Consider the following 23,230-nt stretch of genomic DNA (forward strand, 5'->3'; position numbering starts at 1 on the left):
ATCAATGGTATCTTGGTAGTAGTTCTAAACAGCAGATAAATATAATTAAAGGGCTAAGAGCCATGATCAGTTGATAAGAAATAAACACAGTTGATCTTCATTATTTGCGGTTTCTGTAACTGCAAGTTTGCCTGCTCTTGGAAAATTTATTTGTAATGCCATCTGTACTTGAAGCCCTTTTGTGGTCACTCGTGGACCTTCACAGACATGCAGAGCAGCAAGATGTTTGAGTCACATTGTGTGCATGTGTGTACCCAGCTAAGGTCTAATAAGGCCTCACTTTTCCTCCTTGTTAAACTTTTATAACACTAAGTAAATGCCCTTTTCACCATCTGTGTAATGCCACATTTTGGTGCTTTTCCTCACTAATTTTCCTGTTTAAAATGTCCCCCAAATATAAAGCTGCAGTGCTGTCTAGAGTTCCTAAGCTCAAGAAGGTTGTGATGTGCCTTATGGAAAATATCTGTGTATTAGATAAGCTTCATTCATGCATGAGTTATCGTGCCTTTTACTGTGGGTTCAATGTCAGTGAATCAACAATGTGTATCAATTAAGCTCTCTTTAAACAGAAACACACGTAAAACTAGGTTACATATTGATTAGTTGACAGAAATCTTGTGACTAGGGACTTACAGGAAACTAACCCTGTATTTCTCCCAGAACAGTGGTTTAATATATTGCTCATTCAGTGTTCATGATGACTTTATAGAACACAACTACTGTAGATCATAAGAATCACCTGTATTAAGAAGTCCAAAATTTATTACAGTGAAATGTAATGGAAGAAATGATATAAATTGAAAAAATCTAATTTACCTTCACTTACAGAGGAACACATCAAGTTGGTTTATTTTTTGTAGAAGTTATATTCAAAACATTTTTCCATGGTACATCTTGGCTGTGGATGGAAATTTGACATACTTCTTATTTTCTTTACCTGTTACATATCAAATCTTAGGATGTATTACTTCAAAGGTGGTTAAACTTATTCAAGATTGACTGAGTCTCCTATTTTCCTTAAATTTACTCGAAGTGAGGCTCCAAGAACTATAGAAAATGGAAGGAAGGTCTGCATTGAGCCATGAACTGTGAGCAGCTGGCATTTGAGCGTGAAGAATAGGGCTTCTATGGTAGGGACTGGAGTAGGCAGCATTGAAAGGGCCTCAGAGGTCAGAAACAACAGATTATCAGTTAAATACTTCTGGACCAAAGAAGACCTTGAAATCCTGGCTTGGTGATGTGTACATATTTAATACACAATGAGAAGCTTCTTGAGGGTGAGTGAGAGTAATAGGGTTGAAGAACAGGAGACAGGAGACAATTCAAATGCCCTTCCACAGAAGACTGATTATGTAGATTATGGTATATTCATATAATATGATATATTTACTAATTAAAACATATCTCACACACACACACAGTCACCACATAACAATGTTTCAGTTAACAACAGACTGTCTGCATTGAAGATGGTCAGATAAGATTATAATACCATATTTTTACTGTTATCTTTTCTATGCTCAGATAAGCAGATGCTTACCATTATGTTAACAGTTGTTCCTTATTCAGTACAGTAACATATTGTGCAGGTTTGTGGCCTAGGAGCAATAGACTACCATATAGGCTAGATGTGTAGTAAGCTATACCATCTAGGGCTGTATAAGTACACTTTGATGTTTGCACAACAATATCACCTAACAACACTTCTCAGTATGTATCTCTGTAGTTAAGTGACATATGCTATAAGTGTTTGTGTGTGTGTGTGTGGGTGTGCATGTATATGTATATACACACATATACATATACACACATAATTATATTTCTTAAATTTGGTTCTTAAAAATATAATTTACTTAAAAATATCTCTTCTAGCAGGGTGTGGTGGCTTACGCCTGTAATCCCAGCACTTTGGGAGGCCAAGACAGGTGGATCACAAGCAAACGCACCACATGTTTGAGATGTCACATATATATGTGTATGTGTATATATACATGTATGTATATATATAGAGAGAGACATCATTGATCACTGATATTGTTGATCATCGTTAATCTGTAGTCATTATTACTTATTTACAAAATACTTTATATTTTATTTTTTATAAAATACTTATTACAAAATACTTTATTCATGAGAGAACTAGCAAGATGGCAAAGCCAGTTCAAAAAAGTGTAGGAGTAACAGAAATATTCATAGTCACTGAAAAAAAGAATGCCTGGATGTAATTGCCATAAAACTAAACCGGTTATTGCTTTACAGGCAACAAGGGTATAACCTTTGAGAATCAGTTGCAGCATCATCAGTTTTCTTAATCCAGAAGTTGGCAAACTTTTTGGTAAAGGAGTAGATTTTTTAGGCTTTGTGGGCCATGTAAGTTCTCTGTTATGTATCCTTATGCTCATGGACTATATAAAAACACTCTGCTATCCCAATGTGGCCCACAGACCATGGTTTACAGACTCCTAATTAAAGCCTAATCAATAGCAAATAATAAAACAAAATAAAGATATTCTAGAGAATTAGATAATCCTCAGTGAGTCAGTTAGACAGTGTTTCATCATGTCATTCAACAGACATGTATTCTTTTGACCATTTGCAGGTTTTGAATATGGAGATACATATTTATAAATTTTTGAGGCAGGGTTTCATTATCACTCAGGTTGGAGCGCAGTGGTGCAAACATGGCTCACTATAGCCTTGACTTCCTGAGCTCAAACGATCTTCCTTCTTCAGCCTTCCACGTAGCTGGAACCAAAGGCATGCAACACCATGTCTGGCTTTTTAAAAATTTTTTGTAGAGATGGGGCCTCACTTTGTGACCCGATCTGGTCTCGAACTCCTGGGCTCAAGCAATCCTTCTGCCTCAGCCTCCCAAAGCATTGGGATTACAGGCATGAGCCACTGTGCTCAGCTGTATTATTTTTTTCTTAACAAAGATGCCTGCTGGAGGGAGCTGGAGGGGAAACAGTGAGGGAGAATGTGAAGGAATTTGAAGAGGTAGGGCCTTGTGGATGGGATAGCCACACTAACCTCTTTTCTAGGGACTGTCCTGGTTTACTGGTATAAAAATTAATCACTCTCTTTCACTCTCAGAGTGTCCCAGTTTGGATGATACATGATAAATGGGTCATGTTAAGAAGTTTGCTCCTCAACATAATAGGAAGGGTTGACAAATTTTAAACTAGTCAAGTGTGATATAATCAGATTTGCATTTTGAAAGGATGACTGCCTTGTCAGTAATGGATTTGAGGCAAAGGCACAGGGGATGTTAAATGGTTGTTTACCAGGAAATTTGTCTTTCAGGTTTAAAAATTTGCTAAACTTTCTCAATAGCAAGTTAATTTTGGAAAATAAGAAAAATCAGAAAAGCATGTTGTTTGATGAAATCAGTTTGTCAGTGGATAAAGACTGCTGATTTAGTAGCCCTGTATAGATGAAGACATTTCATAGTTCATTTAGTTAAAACTTACGACTTGTTAGATTTGTTCGCCACATAGTTACATTGTGTTCTTGTGCTTCTCTGGGCATGGTTAATGAGAAGACTGTAAAATGAAACATGTTTTATGGGATATGCCTTAGCCGCAAAGCCAATAATCCAGAATACAGAATTACAAAATCAGTGAGAGGATTTCGTCTTAATGACTGTAGGAGTGCTGAGATCACCATTCCTTGATTCATTCACAGTTATATCCCCAGCAAATAACGTTCAAGAAAATATGCTGAGTGACTGAAAGAAAGAACCCCACCTAGAACCTTACTTCTTACAATACTGTGCTCTGTCTTCTTAACAGTCTTAGGTACAACTATTCATAAGCTCTCTTCATTTATCCCATTGGCTTAGAATCTCTGAATGAAGACTCTAGTCAAGATTATAGATGTAAATATATTTTCCAGGAATCTTGGAACATATTTTCTATTAACGTTTTTTGTTCGGGGTTGAAAGACAGTTTGACAAAATAGTTTGCTTAAGAATGGAGGTGGCAAAACCAATTTTCATCAAAAAAAGAATGTCATATAGATATTTTTATTGAGAACAAATTTAAAATGTATCTTCTTTATACATTTTTTACAGTACGTCATCTGGCATATAAGAGCCAGGAAGAAAACTTAATTAAAATGCATATTCAGACCAAGTATGAAGATATTAAAATGTTTATATAATGAGTGAATAAAATCAGACTAACTCTTCATTGTTCTCTAAATAATTTAGATGCCGTAAATACGGGATATTTGCATAAACACTTAAAATCACAAGCCAGGACAACCTAGTGAGACCTCATCTCTACAAAAACAAAAAATTATCCAGGTGTGGTGGTGTGTGCCTGTAGTAACTGGAAGGCTGAGATGGGAAGATGACGTGAGCCCAGGAATTGGAGTCTACAGTGAGCCTTGATCACACCACTGCACTCCAGCCTGGTAACACAGCAAGACTCTGTCTCAAAAATAAAAAATATGTAAAATCACAATCACACTTTAATAAGATTTAGAACTTTTGGAAATATAATAGTAATAAAATACCAAAAATTATATTTCTTAAATTTGGTTCTTAAAAATATAATTTACTTAAAAATATCTCTTCTAGCAGGGTGTGGTGGCTTACGCCTGTAATCCCAGCACTTTGGGAGGCCGAAGCAGGCGGATCACAAGGTCAAGAGATCAAGACCATCCTTGCTAACATGGTGAAATCCCATCTCTACTAAAAATACAAAAATTAGCTGGACGTGGTGGCGCACACCTGTAGTCCCAGCTACTCGAGAGGCTAAGGCAGGAGAATTGCTTGAACCCGGGAGGCGGAGGTTGCAGGGAGCTGAGATCATGCCACGGCACTACAGCCTGGTGACAGAGTGAGACTGTCTCAAAAAAAAAAAAAAATTCTCTTGTAAAAACATGAAAGTTTACTGAGTATGAATCTTAAGCAATTTGAATAACTGTTGGGTTAATGCTTAGACTGTGAGAAAATTGCCAACTTTTCACGCTTTTCGTTAGTTTTCTTTTTCCCTTTAATTGTACAATAATAAATCAGGCATCATAATATTTGCAAACTGCCCCCGTTCTCTAATAATCTGTGTTCATTTCTTCTTGTGCTGACTGCAGCCTGACTCTCTTGAGTGAGCTGCTTTATCTGCAGCACCTGGAGGTGTTGGCTGTTTCCTTGGGCCTCTGCATACCAGGGGAGGGACAACTGTTTTCTTGCTCTTCGCTGCTTTTACAAGACCATAGTTAACACCTCCTCCCTCAATATCCCCTACCTCCATCCTTACCCAAACCTATCTTTGAACAACAATTTCTTAGATTATAACATCCTACATTCTTAGCACAGCAGTTTTCTGTCATTCTCTTGGTGATTCCTATCATTTGTGGTATTATATAGTGAATGACTTAATACGTTCTCTCCTTTCCACCTCCACCATCATTCTTCATGGCTTTAGTTAGCCACATAGATTATGCATGCCAAACTCTGGCCTCTCAGCACGTATATTCTCTCTTTCAGCAATCTTACCCTCTACTCCAGGGGTCAACAGATGTTTTCTGTAAAGGGGTTTGTATTTTCAGTTTTCTGTACATGTCTTTGTTACAATTATTAAACAATGCAGTCCTAGCTTTATACCACCATAGATAATACATAAACAAATTGATGTGGCTATGTTCCAAACAAACAAACAAAAATTTATTTACAAAAATGAATACTCTGAAAAGCTGTGTAGGGACTTAAAACAGATGAGGTCGTGAGCCATGTGAATATCAGGGGAAAGAATTCCAGGCAGAGGAAACATCAAGTGCAAAGGCTCTGAGACAGGAGCTTGCCTGGAGTTCTCCACAAACAGCAAGGATGCCAGTGAAGTTGGAGCACAGTGGACCAGGGACAAGCAGTAGGAAAGGTTAGGGGGATGAGGGTAGGGGAGAAAGGGACCTTTTAGGCCATGAATGGAGTTTGGGCTCTTACTCAGAGATAGTAAGTGGAGAGCCATTGGAGGATTCTGAACCGAAGGACAATAATCGGATTTAAGTTTTAACACAATTGTTCTGGCTGCTATGGTAAAGACAGTGAGAGGGCAGGGTAGAAACACAGAAATTAGATAGGAGGCTACTGGACTTGCCATAGATCAGGCTTGTAACTGGAGGAGATGAAAAGTGGTCAGATTTTCTCTGTATATGTATGTATATTCCATCTCGCCCTATTATATTTTGAAGGATTTGCTTTCAGATTAGATTTTGCTTTCACAGAAAGGGTCAAGAATTACGTTGGGGTTTTTATGAGCAACTGGAAAGATGGAAGACCATGGATGAAGCAGGTTTTAGGGGGAAGATCACGAGTTCTTTGAGCTTGTTTGGTTTGCGATGTCTGTGAGATAAGCAAATGCACTATACATTTGAGATGTCTGACATTCATTATAACTTCCTTGATTTAATGATAAATAGACAATTATTCTTTACTTTAAAAACATCATTGACCTAGGCTGAACTAACTGTTCTCTTGAAGGCTTAGATAAAAATACATTAGGTGCCTGATAGATGCAGACTGGTGCCTGCAGCTATATTCACTAGTAGTATTCATTATTCCAATGGCATCTAATTCATGAGCAAGTTCATAAATAACTCCCATGCTTTTCCCAGATTGTGAGCCTAAGATCACAGAATGTATTTTTCATATACTTCTTTTGCATATATTATCCAGGAGAAATAAACTGATATTTTAAGTGCTTTCATCATAAAAATAGATATATAGAGACAAATGTTATTGGATAATATAATATTATAATACAATATGTCTACAAGCCAGTTACATTGCATTTCTTAACATGTATTAGGATTTTAAACTCACATATTTCCTGCTTATAGGACATATCAACTTTAGAAAAATGCGATAAATGAATTTTCAAAAAAGGAATTGAAACATGAGAACATTTGGGCTAGTGAGTCTCTAGGGAAAATACAGTTGCAAGTGTTAAGATAATATGGTAGTAAGTTACAAAGAGAAGATGATCTAATAAGATTTTCCATATAGTGTTATAAAAGCAACTCATAGTGTTATAAAAGCAACTCATCTGCTCAGTTAATTTTTTGAAGAGCATATTTTTAATTTGGCAAGATAAATGTTCTATGTTTTCTCTCTAGTTGTTCATTAAAAACAATTCCAAAATAAAATGAAGTATGTTTTAAACTTTAACATGTTAGAGTGTTGAAGAGGGAAAACTCTTACACTTAAAGAATCATATTCAGCTTTGTATTGGTCATAACTGTATTGTTTGTTTTCCATACTGTTTATTAGCCATAATCATCCAGGAATGTAGAAATGTAAAAACTTAGAAAGGATGTTATAGGATCTTCTTAAAGGATCATCTAATCCAGTGCTTATCAAGTATTACTTATTGTGACCTAGAGTTTAAAAAATGTTTTATATCATGGCCCAGTGTATATTTTATATATGTGTGTGTCTGTGTGTGTGTACGACCCAAGCAAAAGTTTCAAAAAGCAATAGTTACCTTTAATGTGAAATATACTTCAGCCTGTTTGATTTTATTCTTGTTATTTTTTATCTTCTTTAAAAATTGTTTCTTCTAGCCAGGAATGGCGGTGTTTGTGTAATCCCAGCTATTCTGGAGGCTGAGGTAGGAGGATTGCTTAAACCAGGCCAGCCTCAGCAACATAGCAAGACCCCATTTCAAATTAAGAACAAAAAAAATTGTTCTGATTTTCCTTACAGAAGTAACAACTCTTCATCAGCAAGGGATTTGTCTTCTCAGGAATACCTTTACTTTTCCATATATTGTCGTCTTCCCTTACTTCTCCCATACTCATCAAAATTTCTGATAAGGTTAAGAGAGTACAGTAAGATAGACCAAGACAGACGTCTCTCTTCTTTTTCGAATTTTTTTTTTTTTTTTTTTTTTTTAAGACAGGGTATCACTGTGTTGCTCAGTCTGGAGTACGGTGGTGATTTCTCGGCTCACTGCAATCTCCGCCGCCCTGGTTCAAGCGATTCTCCTGCCTCAGCCTCATGAATAGCTGGGACTACAGGCATAAATTACCACACCCAGCTAATTTTTTGTAATTTTGGTAGAGATAGGGTCTCACCATGTTGCCCAGGCTGGTCTCAAACTCCTGACTTCAAGTGATCCGCCTGCCTCAGCCTCCCAAAGTGCTGGGATTACAGGCGTAAGCCACTGCACCTGGCCCTTTTTTAATATTCCTAATGGCTAAGGATATTGATGAGAGATCACTGACTAACTTGTAATACATAATGGAAGATAGAATTACAAAAACATGAGGAAGCAAGAAGAAAAGAAAATTGGAATCACCGATCAAAATTCATAAAACAAATGATATGAATGTAAAATTTAAAGAGGGAAGGAAGATTTTTCTATAAAAATGAGTATTATCTCAATACTCTTGAAATGAGTGTCAACTTTTCCAACAAATGAAATTACCTTTTTAGAAAACAAAAAAAGCAGAATAGAATTATTCAATTAAAATATAAACAAGATAACCTCATTATTTTTCATAGAAAACAAAGAACGTTTCCAGATATTACTAAATCTATTATTTAATTTCCCCTTACATTTATGTTTTTATTAAAAATGAGCAGGACAGGGTATTACATGATTACCTATTTACTTTTATATTGTTTTAATCTTCTCTGAGCTTCTATATTTAGCCATTGATGACTTTTTTCTTTCAAGCAAAAGAACTGATTGTTCTTTCATGCTATTTGTGGTGTCATGTGATCAGTGTGGTTGATTCCCATAGAGTCAACAGTTACTGATCATATCTCCCACTTTCTGATTTCTTTCCAGGTTGAAATTCTCCCAGGTAATAACTATTTTGACCCATCAGAAAACCAGCTGGATAATCTAGGCTTGTAATTAGTGCTGGCTTGTAATTAGTGCTGGCTTGTAATTAGTGCTGGCTTGTAAAAGGCATAATGATTTCTTCTAGTCAGTACTTAATGCTATTATACTAATCTGATCCTGTAGATATTGAAGATGATCTAAACTTGGCTTTTAATCTTGAATCAGGAGTCGGGTGAGGATTTGAGAATAAGGATGGAGACTATAGTCACCAGAGTTGATATGCTTTGAGTTTCAGGACTTATCTTGGGATCCAGTAACTTTCTTTGTGTACTTTTAGAATAGTTTTTAAAGTAATATAGATGGCATTCCCTATCAAGTTTTCATATAATAATTACATTTGATTATTTTAAAAAGTAGTTAATTAATATTCATTCCTATTCTTAAGTATAAGCAGTGAATTGCTTCAAAGTATAATTTAATGTTAGTTGATATTAAGTTTACAAGGTAGATTTTTTTTTTTTTTTGTCCCTGCAGGAAGAATATCTGAAATTTACTATAATTTTTCAATTTCTGATATAGAAGTTAATCTTAACTTTTGAGTAATGAATAATGACTTATTTGGCATTTATTAATGGGGCATATTGCTAAATAGCTTTTGAAAAATACATATCCTTTATGTAACTTTATGTGTTCAAATAGCTAAAATTAGAACAGACTGTGGCTTCTAAGCCTGACCAGTTCATTTGTTTGCCTTAGCCAGCTAATCAAACTCCCAAATTTTGTATGCTCAAATGTTGAAGTTTCTTGTTAAAACAAGTAAAAAGACAAAGTATAAATTCTATATAGGACTCTTGACCTTACTAACAGCATAAAAACAAATAGGTATCTCTATCTGTCTATATTTCTATTCAGTGTTTTAAAAATGAACATCTCTATTTCAAAAAAAAACAACATATATTTTTCTAATGTACTCAAGTTAATATATTTTATACTGGGAAAATAAAAATCAAATGGTGTCATTTTGTTAATTATATTACTTGTGTTATAGGAAAGACATTTTAAAAAACCACATAGAGAGATTTGGCTTCACTTTTCTAGGAGTGTTAGTTTGATTTTGAACTTAGTTTTCAGTGTTTTTGTGTTTTCTATTTGAAAAGTTTTCTCTCTAGAAATGAGCAGCTTTGTCCTAAATAAAGCCAGGAGAAAAATGGTTGAGCTGAAATTTCTCTCCAGAGTGGTGTAATTTGACTGTTAAAATGGTTCTAATACTAGTGTGTGTATGTTTTTATATTTTTAATGTAATATTGAAAAAAGTGTATATAGATATAAAATTAATAAATATATGTATATATTTATTATTTTTAATTTACAAATGAACTCAGTGTTGGATTCCCTCTTTTGGGGTAGACTTGGCATGTTCGATGGCCTAACTTGGCTAGTACTTGTTTTAGCTGTGAATTATAATTAACTACTGATGGGAATATAAAAAGGATCTGACTTACAAGCTGCCATTTTTGCATCCCAGTATGTGAACCAAATCCAACTACCTCAATCTTTGCAACATAGCAAAGCTAAAAATGCAAATTCTGCCTCATTAATAACCAGGACTATAGCTCAGAGCTGACAAACAATGATTATGAGGATATAATACAATCTGTTCTGTATGAATTACTCTATTAGTATTATGATAATATTGGCAGCATTGCCCTACCATGCTCACTTTTAGAATTTATACTAATTCTTCCTTATTTTCTGAGGTCAGACTCATTCTTTTTTTCTGCTAAATTTGCTTGTGATATTGAAAGACTTATTTGAGGATAGTGTGGTCAATCACACATTTCAGATTAAATCTTTTCTGTTTATTTATTCTATTGTTAGGTAATAATCCCCATCCCAGATTTAGTGGCCTAAAATAACATTAGTTTATTATTTGTAATAATTTTTATGAGTTGACTGGATTGAGTCAGATAGGTGCTCTACTCACATGGTGTAACTGAGGTCATTCATGCAGTTTCGTTCAGCTATGAGCTCTGCTAGTAATAAAATGTCAAAATTATCTCTCAACCTCGGAGGTTTCTCTCCATGTGGCCTCTTGTCTTTCAATCTAACCTGATCTTTTCTTTTAGCACAGCAAGTGGTTTCCAAGATTACAGCTCCAGTGTAGGAAACTTATTAAGGTTTTGTTTGCATCACACGTGCTACTCACTCAAAGCAAATCACATAACCAAGCCCAGAGGTAATGTGGGAGGGGACTGCACAAGGACATGAATAATGATAGACATAGTCCACTGGGGTCCACCAATGTAATTGACTGCCTCATCTCCATAATAAATTTTAGTGAAGAGCAACAGATAGTGAGTTTGGGTTGTGTAGCAGAGTAAGAATCAGTATAATTTGAACCAAATAATTTTTATATAAATAATTAACAACCTTGGTTTTATTTTGTGTGGGGGGTACTGTTAAGAAATGGAGGAAAGAGGAAGACTTTGTATCCTATCATCAGTCTTTTATGAAAGATAATAAGTCTCTGTAAAATAATATATTCCTTTTCTTTTGACAGGAGTGTTTCTAACATGTGTCATCAAAATGGATAAGATGTACCTAATCACCGTTGACATAGCTTCTACTTGGAGTTTAATTTTCCTACTCTTTTCCCTCTTCTCCCTTGCCCATTCATTTCTACTTCCACCCCCGCCCGCCCCCCCTACACACCTTTTTGTCCATGCTATCATAATGTCCATGATGTGAAAGTGTTAATTTTTGGAAATGAAAATAATTTAAATTTATGATATTTTGTATGTTGGGTAAGCTTTCAGATTCTTCAACTCACTAGCATTTTTGGTACATTAAATATTCTATCAGATAAAACAGCTGAGTCACTGGCAATTCTCATATTCCTAATTTGAAGTGGAAAAATAACAATTTTCTGGGGCTTTAGGAACTGTATAGAGAGACAAATGTGGCTTCATATCCTAGACATCATCTAGCTACCTCTATACCCTCAAAATTATAGCATCACATTTTAAACCTACACTCAAAATAGTTTTCTTTTTCTGTGGAAATTGTCTGTTACTTATTTGTTAAACTACTTTTCTTTCTTCAGTCACCATAATAATTTTTTTATTTCTTCTCTTTTGAATTTTTTTGAGTATTATTTTACCCTGACAAACCAGTTCATATGCCACCAGGTATTTGGCAAGTAGTTTGTTGACAGAAAGGTTTTAGGGAGCCCACAAGGTATTCTCAGTAAGAACAAGGTCTTTGGAATCATCCAGCTCTACATTTTGGTCCTAGCCTGGCCAATTACTGGCTGTTAACCTGGAAATTTTCTCCACACCCCTAAGCCTATGAATGTTCATTTGTAAAAGCTTATGGCAAAGTGTCCTTGTGATGCTTGCGTATATTAAATAACTCTTGCACAAATTATTTGCATTGTGCCTGACAGTAAGAACTGTAAGTTTTATTTTATCGTTTAACCCCTTAAGTGAAATGAAGAATTAAAATAAATAGAAAACTTCTATCATATTTAAAATTTCTCAGATCATACAATGACCATGGCCTATTTGACCCTTTCTTTATGGAGCTAATATTTAGCTAGAAACTGCAATGGAATATTGCAAGCACACAGGACAGGAAGAGAAAGCAGCGATCCTGTGATCATTCAAATGTGATAATACACGCAGGAGAGAAAGGAAAAGAATTAGGCCATGGGTCAACTAACCTTTGGAACTATTTTTAGCCTCAGAAGCACTTTTATCCCCCTTGTAAATTCCATACTTAAAGTTCCATAATTTAAAATTCTATTCCAGATGAGAACTGTTGTGCTATTTCAGGTTGTGAAAATTCATTTATTCATATACGTAATTTTACCTTTGAGCAAACTTCAAAAAGAATGACTGCCAAAATGTATTATAACCTGTTTTCTCAATTGTTTTTCTCATTATCGCTTTTAAAATTTCTCTCTAAAAAAGTCACAGGGACAACTGTAATTAGGCTAATTGTGCCCACTCATATGTGCAGCTTATGGCAATAACAGAGCGGTCATAGAAAGAACAAGGTGCAGTATGCTTCAAAATGCAGCATCTGCAGTGCTGTCAAGGCCAGCCATGCCGTCAATCTTGAGCTAACAGCTGTGATGAACAGAATGTTATGTTATTCCCTTGGTGTGCAAATGAATTGACAATTATTTATAGGAAATAATTAATGTAACATTTGTAAAAGTAAATATGATTTTCAATCCTTGAGAAACTGTTAAAAAGGAAAAAAAGGATAGGAGATGAAAGATACTTTCGACCAACAGAAAAGGCTTGGAGATAAATAGATGATGTCTACAACTAAAACAGTATCTTCCAGACTGTTTTAGACATACCATCAACTCTGAGAATAATAGTTGAAGAGTTAAACATTTTTAAAGGAAACAAACCCATCCTCACAATAATTGTAAACATGTGGAATGTCTCTGTGAAGACAACAGGACCTACTTTTGTTAATACAGTAAGTTAAAATCATGACAATTTCATGTAATTCTGTTTTTTCAGTTCATTATTTAAAATAAGAGAGTGGAAGGAGGTAGGGAAGGACATAAGGAAGGAAGGAATGAAAGAAGGAAGGAAATATATATATATTAATCCCAAGTAAACATGATGCTGATTTTTTTCTGCTACATCAGTAACATACTTATTCATAATCTCGCGTGGTCAAATGACTGGTTAGACTTATTAGAGATTATTTTGGAATTGTGTGATGTGATGCAAAAGAAGTAAACTTGGCTGAATGATTTGTCTCAAAACCTATCACATGTTAGCTGGTTAAGTGCTTTTATATCATATGTTTGATTATCAGGCTTCCATCTGAACAACTCCTGACTTCTTCAAAAAATAATTTCTGAACGATGATATTTAGTATTAATTAGTATTAATAAGTGAATGGAAATAATTCTAAGAAAATGTTATTCCCAGGATAGACAGAAATTATTACTACTTCTCCAGTTGTACCTGAAATATCCTCCTCTGTTCAGCTGTACATCCCTTTGATCTGGACACCTGAGATCCCACTTGCACCTAAGGCTTTTACCTTCAGACAGTGGAAGAAAGTAATGATGATTTCCTCTTGGTCACATTATAGACTTTACTTTTCAGTTTAACTTTGATAACATGGGAACCCATCTTATTTTCCAGAATAATTGTATGAGTTCTTTAAGAAGCCATGCCATTATTTAAGTTCATTTGAATACATACTGTATTATAGCTGGTAAGTGAGGTATCTCTGAAACTGTGTCATTCAAGAAAACCAGTGAGCTATTGTCCATGGCCCAGCTTTCTTTACTGTGCTAAATGATCATTAGAAGATGCATCATCAAACCAAACTCTTTATTTTCTTCAGCAGCATAAGTTTAAGCAAAGCTAGCAGGCATCTCTGATATTGGCAACTTGAAGAATACCTTTCTCACCATTGAAGTGATGGAAGAATTGCTTATGTAGCAATCGTTTTATTTTATTTATATATATATATATGCATGTGTGTTATGTGTTTATATAATATATATAGCTATCATTGGTGAAAATTTCTGTCCCAAACCTTCTGTAGTAAATGTTCAAAAACAATTTGATGAAAGACCATCTACTATGTGCCAGATCTCTGTGTGGGATGCAAGACTTATAAAATATGGTTCCTGTTTGGGAGTATTGATGATGAGACTCTATATATTGAAGAAGGGAAAGGTGTTAGAGGTAGTAAATAAAGATAAAATATGCTGCATGAATGACCTCAAGGGTGACACCGTGACAAATAAGGATGGCAGGGCAGGGGGGACTGCAGTGTGCTTACATTTCATGCATTCGAGGGCTAAGTAGAGAGTCTGAGACTGAACTGTTGGCTGCATTCCCAGTTGCCTACAGTATAGGCCTCCTCCTCATGTTAGTAACAATGGAAAATTCATATTTTATAAACTATAATCTATCTAGAGAGGGATTCAGAAAATATTTTAATAGGAGGCCAGGAATGAGATCCAAAGGGGATGGAATTAGATGATAAAGCACAGAGATTATGTTAAGTCTATGAGCTTGAGTATTGAATGGGTACTACAGTCTCCCTCTATAAATAATTTTAGTTTGTGTGATAACCTAAATGTTCTTATAAATTCACATTTTCCATGTGGTGGTCATCAGTGCATGGGAAACATAACAGTAGTAGAAATGTAGTAGAAAATCATTATTATTTTGTGGTGACATTTGTAAAAGCAGTTGTGCCCTAAAACTTTTTTGCTTTCCCTGCCTTCTTTTGCTCCCAGTGAAGATCAAGTCACCACTTCAAGTGATTTGGATACATAGGAAGAATTCACTGGGGCTACCAGTGGTTGCAAGGTGGGAGGAGGAAGAGGAGCAGAAAGAATAACTGTTGGGTACTAGGCTTAGTACCTGGGTGACAAAATAATCTGTACGTCAACCCGCCGTGACATGAGTTTACCTATGTGGCAGACCTGCACACGTACACCTGAAGCTAAAATAAAAGTAAAAAATAAATAAATAAATAAGAAAAATTTACTATCGATGAAGGATAACTGGGATAAGGTGTGGGGCTTATGAACAAATAAATAGCAGACACAGCGGTATGTAATTCTACATGTATGATTTAGTTTAGAGTTATCAGTTAAAGTCTAGCTCACTGAAGTTTTTAAAGTGATATTAATTTGAGGAACTAGTAGATTATTTTAGCAAAAGTTCAAGCTGTACATTTTGGGCTAATGACTTGGTAAATGGATTTGGCTGTCCTGAGTAAATAAGTAACATAACAAAAACTGTGTTTTGCCAGGTTGACCAGGGAGTGCCACCTAGAACTTCTTGAACAAAAGGGAGAACACAAGGAAACCATTTCCTAGACTTGGAATCATTCCTCTTAATGTCTATTGTAGTGACCAAGCATGAGTTGGTGAGGACTTGGACTAAGGTGATAGCAAAGGGAATGGCAAGGAAGTGAAAGAATTGCCAGAACCTCGTAACTTTGAGTATATGGACATATATTATAATGATCCTTAACATTTGTTTAGTATTCACCTGAAAATTTGTGGATTTATTTCTATCTCATTTAATCTCAACCATTTTATAAAGCATAGGTACTAATATCATTACAAGTTAAGCAGTTTTTTTTTTTAAGATCACATAGTTACTAATTTTCAGAACCAGCACCCAAACCTTAGGTCTATCTGAACCCAAGCTATGTTGTAAAAGATACGGACATATCAAAGGCTAAAATAAAATGTAATGCTAATATTTCTAGCTAGGAGACATCTGCCCATGTGAGGTGGGGTTTAACATTGATCACTGGAATAACTATAACACAATTTTCTTTTCTTATTTTTTTCTAGTGCGACTTCATGATAGCATATCAGAGGAGGGCTTTCACTACTTGGTGTTTGATTTGTAAGTATATACTCTGTATTCATTATTTTTGCAATCTAATTGAGGACCGTTTTGAATTAATGATTTTTCTCATTGTACAGTCCAAATTACTGACTGCTACAATATTTTTTAATGTTCTTCAAGTAACATTCAACTCTAATTCTTTTGAAAAGAGTATACTACTCAGCATTGTTTTATTTAAAATTTAAATTAACCTTAATTTGAATTAACCTTAACCTAAGTGAAATAATTATTTCCCTTTGTGTTGTCCATTGTGATGTTATGCGTGGTTCTCAGTTCTATCTTGTAGCACAAAAAATGTTTGACGTGAGCAAAATTTTCCATTTAATTTTTACGAGTATGTATAATTTATTGTCTTAATGTAAAAAGAAGACTCAAGGAAGAAACTTGGATTACCAAAATTGATTCAAGACTTTTAAAGTGAGGCACCGTCAGTAAGAATGAAGGGAAAATAATGACTCTTGGCAGGGATATAGTAAAACAGGCCATACATATGGTTGGTAGGAGTTTAATAAGAACATACTTTCTGGAAATCAATTTGGTGCTACTGTGCTCATCAAAGGGAATAAAAATGTTTGTATCATTTGACTTGGACTTTGGAACAAAGTCCATGGAAAGTATACCCTAAATTCAGTTAAAATTTTATACTGAAAGATGTTCATTGCATCATCCTTTATAACGGGGGAGAAAAGAAAAGAAAGAAACTAACTTAAGGATCCAATTATAGAGAAATAGCTACATAATTACAGTGTATTCATATAATGGACTACTGTCTAGCATTTTAATGTGATGCCACAGAGTTTTGGGAAAGATTTAAAAAATTATTTCACATAATATGAGTTTGAAGCTAGGTTAATACTAGGTTTGGTTAATTCAGTACTTCAGTGATATCATTAAGAAACCACGTTCTTTCCATCTGTCTGTTTTTAGTAGTATGTGGGTTTGTCTTCATGTTTGCGTTCCCCTATGGTCTCAAGTTGACTGCCACATTTTCAGTTATCACAGTGACTTCCAGAGGCAGAAAAAGGGGAATCAAAATTCTGTTGCAGGCCGGGAGCGGTGGCTCAAGCCTGTAATCCCAGCACTTTGGGAGGCCGAGACGGGCGGATCACGAGGTCAGGAGATCGAGACCATCCTGGCTAACACGGTGAAACCCCGTCTCTACTAAAAATACAAAAAATTAGCCGGGCGAGGTGGCGGGCGCCTGTAGTCCCAACTACTCGGGAGGCTGAGGCAGGAGAATGGCGTGAACCCGGGAGGCGGAGCTTGCAGTGAGCTGAGATCCGGCCATTGCACTCCAGCCTGGGCGGCAAAGCGAGACTCCGTCTCCAAAAAAAAAAAAAAATTCTGTTGCATAAGTTTTTATTCATGGAGAAATCTTTCTCAAGAGCCTCTCAGAAGATATCTGTTCAAGAATCCTTAATTAGAACTGCTTCTCAAGCCCACACTAAACCAGGTATTTGTTAAGGGAATGAAATTACAACTGGCATTGACAAATCATAATTTAGTCTGTAGATCTGGTGAGGGAACTGGCCTCCTCTGAATCATGTGATACCCAGTCCAGAACTAAATTGTGATTTTGTTATTAAGAAAGAATGGGAGTTTTATCTATTGGGTAGTGTCACGCGTGTCCGTGTGAAGAGACCACCAAACAGGCTTTATGTGAGCAATAACGCTTTTTAGTCACCTAGGTGCAGGCGGACTGAATCCAAGAAAAGAGTCAGCAAAGGGAGATGGGGTGGGGCAGTTTTATAGGATTTGGGTGGGTAGTGGAAAATTACAGTCAAAGTGGATTTTTCTCTTGTGGGCAGGGACAGAGGTTACAAGGTGCTCCCTGGGGAGCTTCTAATACTCATTGTCCAGGAGAAGGAATGTCACAGGGTCAATTGATCAGTTAGGGTGGGGCAGGAACAAATCACAATGGTGGAATATCATCAGTCAAGGCAGGACCTGCCTGGCTATTTTTACCTCTCCTGAAGTTCCTCAGTTGCTCCAGGCCATCTTGATGCATACCTGCAGGGTTGGGCTCAGAGGCCTGACAGGTAGGCAGCCAAGCATATCTGCCATATTTAGAATAGAGACTAAAGCTCTACTTTTGCACAATTCCTAGTGCACGGGCTCCTCTCCACAGTCCCAGTTCATCCATGGCTTGCTCCTGTGGCCGTGGTTTCATCTGGCTCTATGTTGTTCTAGTAGTCCTTCCTCTTCAGTCCTTTCTCAGCTCTTGTTTTTACTTTTAACATTGTTTTTTCTTCCTTTCCAATGTTTGAGCCCCTTCTTTTCTTGAGCTTTCTTTAGCCATTCTTTTAGGATAGGTATGCTAGCAACAAATTGTTAGTATTTCTTTTTCGAGCTTGTCTTGATTTCCCCTTTATTCCTGAATGACATTTTTGCCAGATATATAATTCCAGGTTGAGAGTTCTTTCAAAGTTGTGCCACTTCGTTCTGGATTCCTTGGTTTTTGATGAGACATCTTTGTCATTCTAATTGTTTTTCCCCTAAAGATAAGGTATTATTTCTCTCTGGCTGCTTTAAAGTTTTTTGGTTTTTGTTTCTTTTGTTGTTGTTGTCTTTGATTTTTAGGTTTGTCTATGATGTATCTTGCTTGGCTTGGATTTCTTGGAATTTACTTATTTGGGGTTCACTCAGCCTCCTGAATGTTTACGTTTTTGTTTGGCAAATTGGGGAAACTTTTGGACGTTGTTTCTTTGAATACCTTTTTAGCCCCACCTTCTTTCTCCCTTCCTTTTGGAACTCTGATGACTGAATGTTGGATCTTTTGTTAGAGTCTAAGAGATCCCTGAGGCTTTTTGTTGTCGTTTTCCCCTAGTCTATCGTCTTTATGTTGTTTAGTTTGGATAATTTATTATTGTTCTGTCTTCAAGTCTGATTGTCTAATTCTTTCCTCTGGTTTTTTGTTTTGTTGTGTTTTTCTGAGACAGAGTCTCACTGTGTCGCCCAGGCTGGAGTGCATTGGCACGATCTCTGCACACTGCAAGCTCCGCCTCCCAGATTCGAGCGATTCTCCTGCTTCAGCCTTCTGAGTAGCTGGGATTACAGGCGCACGCCACCACGCCCGGCAAATTTTTTTGTATTTTCAGTAGAGACGGGATTTCACCATGTTGGTCAGGCTGGTCTCCCAAAGTACTGCCTCCCAAAGTGCTGGGATTACAGGCATGAGCCACTGTGCCCGTCCCATCCATTGAGTTTTTTATGTCAGTTATATTTTTCATTTCTGCAGTTTTCTTTTCTTCTTTATAGTCTCTATTTATTTGCCAAGATTCCCTTTTGTTTGTTTGTTTCAAGTGTGTTCATAAGTGCTCTCTGAAGCATTTTTTTTATTATGGCTGATTAAAAATCCGTATCAGATAATTCTGACAGCATTGTTATCTTGGTGTTGCTGCCTGTTGATTATCTTCTCATTCAAATTGAGATTTTCCTGGTTCTTGATACGATAAGTGAATTTTGGATTATATCCTGAACATTTGGGGTATTATTTTATAAGACTTTGGATTTCATTAACTATTCTCTTCAGCAGGCCTTCTCTGATACCAGAATAAGCAGGTGCCATCTTATTACTGACTGGTGGGGGCTGTAGTCCAAGTTCCCCCCACAGCCTCCACTGACATGCCTGGGTGGTGTTTCCTTACTGCTGGGTGAGGTTATTGGAACACAGGAATTTTTGTTTTTCTATATTTAGTGGGAGAAATACACCTACCGTATATTTTTTAAAGCATCAGACCTGTTGTTATTTCTCAATAGATTTAATTTGTCAGATCTCCTTTGCTTTGCAGATCAAGGTATGGTATTGTAAACTGAGATATGTCCTTCATACTGTGATGGATGTTGGAATAAAAAACACTTGTTAGTTCTCGTTACTTAAGTAATAATATTCTGAACTGAGTTTGATCACAACTCGGTCAGGGAGGAAATACTTTTTTCTATCCTTTTAGGTTCAGTGCCTGGGGCATGAGAATTAAACTAACAAGAGAGAGATTAACAAGAGACAAGGCATATAATTTTTATTAATATTTATGTGCATGGGAGTTCACAGAAAATAAGTGAAACTCAAAGAAGCAGTTAGGCTGAGGCTTTTATACCCCTTTAACAAAGGAAAGAGAATTTGGGCTTCAAGGGATAATGGAGAATTGACTTATGGAAAAGTGACTAGTAAGTATATGAAGGAACTAATGGAAGATAAGGTTTATTTTAGTAAGATCTGTTTCGGCAAATTCATCTGCTGTCGACTCCCTGTCTTCTATGGTGATTCAATCTTTCTCACTGGTGTTGGGGAAAGAGAGCATCTTCCTTAAAGGGAAATTTATACCCTGCTTTTAGGCAGATAATGGAGGGCAGACAATTCTCTCTATATCTGTTGATTCTCACTTAGCTTTAGCTCAAAATAATCCTTATGCCAAAGTGGCATATTTGGGGGTGATATATTTTGATCTCCTTCTGCTGCAAGAAGCACTTCAGTGTTAGGTCAAAACCTTCTATGCCAGTTTTCCACAGTCATCAAGTTATTTATATCTACATTTTAAAATTTATAGCTTCTGTATTCCTTATTAAAGTAAGGGCGTGATGAGAATCACATAGTTTATTTTTTCTTGTATCATTTTTTAGAAATTCGGCACAATAATTGGTGAAGAACATAAAGAAAGCAGTTCACATGAAAACACAGTAAGATTTTTAACTAAAGTGGATTATGTCTTTAGCAATGATATTTGTTTGGGTTACTAATGTCTCTGAAACCAAAGTGAAGAAGGTGAAAGTTTACATACAAACCATAGTAACTTGAAATATGCTGCAATAGGCAACTGAACTTCTGCTTCTAGAATGAAGGGCTCAAATTCTTGCAATTGTTCTTTAGTATTTAAAATTTAAGAGGAGCATTATCAGCAGTTATCCTGAAAATGATCTACTAGTAAATGAGATTAATAAACTAGTTAAACACAATCCAATGAAGCATCCAGCATTAGAAAAATTGAAAAACAATGGTTAAAACTATACATTTTCAATGACTGAAAAGAAAGCATAACAGATATAAGTATCTAATTTCTCAAAATTGTATGATCATTGCAGCAATAATCTATGAAAAGGAAAAGTAAGCAGCTTTAGAAAAATGCACATTTTAAATATAGTTCAGAAATATACATTGGTATCTTAAAGATATCAATGAAATACTCTTCAGGAAAATTAGAGCCACTTACTCAATGAGTTCTGAGATAAAATAACTACTTGAATTCCCAAAGAAGGACTATTCCTTGTGTTTCTCCTTTTGATGGCAGTTTTGGCAGTGTGGTACTTGTACGTATTTCCTGTGGAATGTTAGCTATTCAGAATCTAATGGAAGTTCTATTTTTATAGGTGCATTGAGTCTTCTTCTAATGAAATGATTTTTGCTTTCTAAAAATCAAAACAAAGGAGAACGTGAGTTCTATGGAAACATTTTCTTCCTTTTTTTTTTTTCTTTTTAAATTTTATTTTATTATAGAGATGGGGTCTTGCTATCTTGCCCAGGCTGGTCTCAAACTTCTGGTCTCAAGCTATCCTCCCTCCTCAGCCTCCCCAAGTGCTCAGACACAAGTCTGAGCTACCATGCCCAGCCTCTTCTTGCTATTTTCAATTTATATATTTTTATTCAGATATCTAGCCATTTTTAACTATAAGGCATTAGTAGTCTCTTTTGCAGATAGACTCAGGAATGAGTTCAGGAAAGGCTTTTATGAAAGCAAAGTCATCTTCACAGTAAATAATGAACTGCCCTGATTTTTTTCAAATAATCCTTTCCAGAATTTGTGCGTAGCATGGTTTCTAGGCACACCTCAGCAGCTGTGGAGAACAAGGAGGGCTAAGTTCATAGAGATGTGAATTTATCTAAGATAAGATGAGAAAGATAAGAGAAACGGAGCTAGATTGTAGTCCCTAAGGGAGAGGACTTCAGCAGAGACTTCGGCCTTCAGGTGGAGACTTGGGCCTTAAGCAGATAAGGCAGATTACAGATCAAGTTCATTTCTAGGGCTGATGGCAAATAAGGCTTTAACATGGGCAGTCACTTGAACATATGTATTGGCATTGAAAAATTGTTTTCTCTCTACCCGTTCTAGGTTCATTGGCTGGGACCCCCAAATTAGACTGACAGGAGACAAATTAAGAAAAAATAAAACCCAGAAGTTTATTAGCCTGTGTATTATATGTTCACATGGAAGCACTCAGAGATGAGTAACTCAAAGGGGTGGTTAGAACTTTGGCTTATACATCATCTTAAAGGAACAATAAATTCTTAGATAAGAGACAAAACAAAGGAAAAGGACTTTGAGTCTATAGGAACAGCAAATTGTGTGAAGCTAAATAGATGAGGATCATTAATTACAGATAATGGCTAGTTGTAGTAAAGTTTCTTAGGCGGATTCCTCTGGTGCAGTCTCCAGGCTCAGGCTCTAGGTTGTCACTAACTTCTACCCTCCCTGGAGATAGGTCAGGAAAGAAAACTCTATAAATGTATGTCCTGCTTTTAGGTAAATAGAGGGAAAGCAAAGAGCTTTATCTGTATCTGCTTCTTCGCAATTGCCTTCATCAAAAAATAATTTTTACAAGTGGCATACTTTGGAGTGACATATTTTGTTACCCTTCATTAATGACATATTTCAGGAACTGTATATCAGAGAAAGTCAGTATTATGTGTTTGTTGAGTGAATACTTGTTCAAGAGACCAAAAAAAAAAAAAATCAATAATTACAGTATAGTACAACATTTGCCATGATAAGACAGCTTCAAGCAAAGATGGACTTAGTTTAGAGATAGCTTAACCCAGTTAGAAGTCACTGAAGTAAGGTGTTGGGAGGAATAAAAAAAAGAACTAAAATAGTGTAATCCCTTTGAAAATACTTTATAGAACATAGCTGAGTCTACAAATTTTGTTTCAAGATCATAATTTGTATTTAAGAAGCAGGCTAGGCACAGTGGCCCACACCTCTAATCACAAGTGCTTTGGGAGGCTGAGGCAGGAGATCGCTTGAG

The 23,230-nt window shown here is 35.9% G+C and overlaps 1 protein-coding gene across 31 annotated transcripts in view; it reads left to right on the top strand.

The window, feature by feature from the left end:
* The window catches only part of CAMK2D (calcium/calmodulin dependent protein kinase II delta), a 304,534-nt gene that overhangs the window by 130,071 nt on the left and 151,233 nt on the right, over positions 1-23,230 (top strand). For all 31 annotated transcript variants that reach the window (XM_050792418.1, XM_050792416.1, XM_050792420.1 and 28 more), the window contains exon 4: positions 16,156-16,210. In XM_050792418.1, coding sequence (XP_050648375.1) covers positions 16,156-16,210 — 55 coding nt within the window. The remainder of the gene's footprint in view (positions 1-16,155; positions 16,211-23,230) is intronic.

This window comes from Macaca thibetana, chromosome 5 (genome assembly GCF_024542745.1).
Source record: "Macaca thibetana thibetana isolate TM-01 chromosome 5, ASM2454274v1, whole genome shotgun sequence".
In the NCBI taxonomy this organism is placed as follows: Eukaryota; Metazoa; Chordata; class Mammalia; order Primates; family Cercopithecidae; genus Macaca; species Macaca thibetana.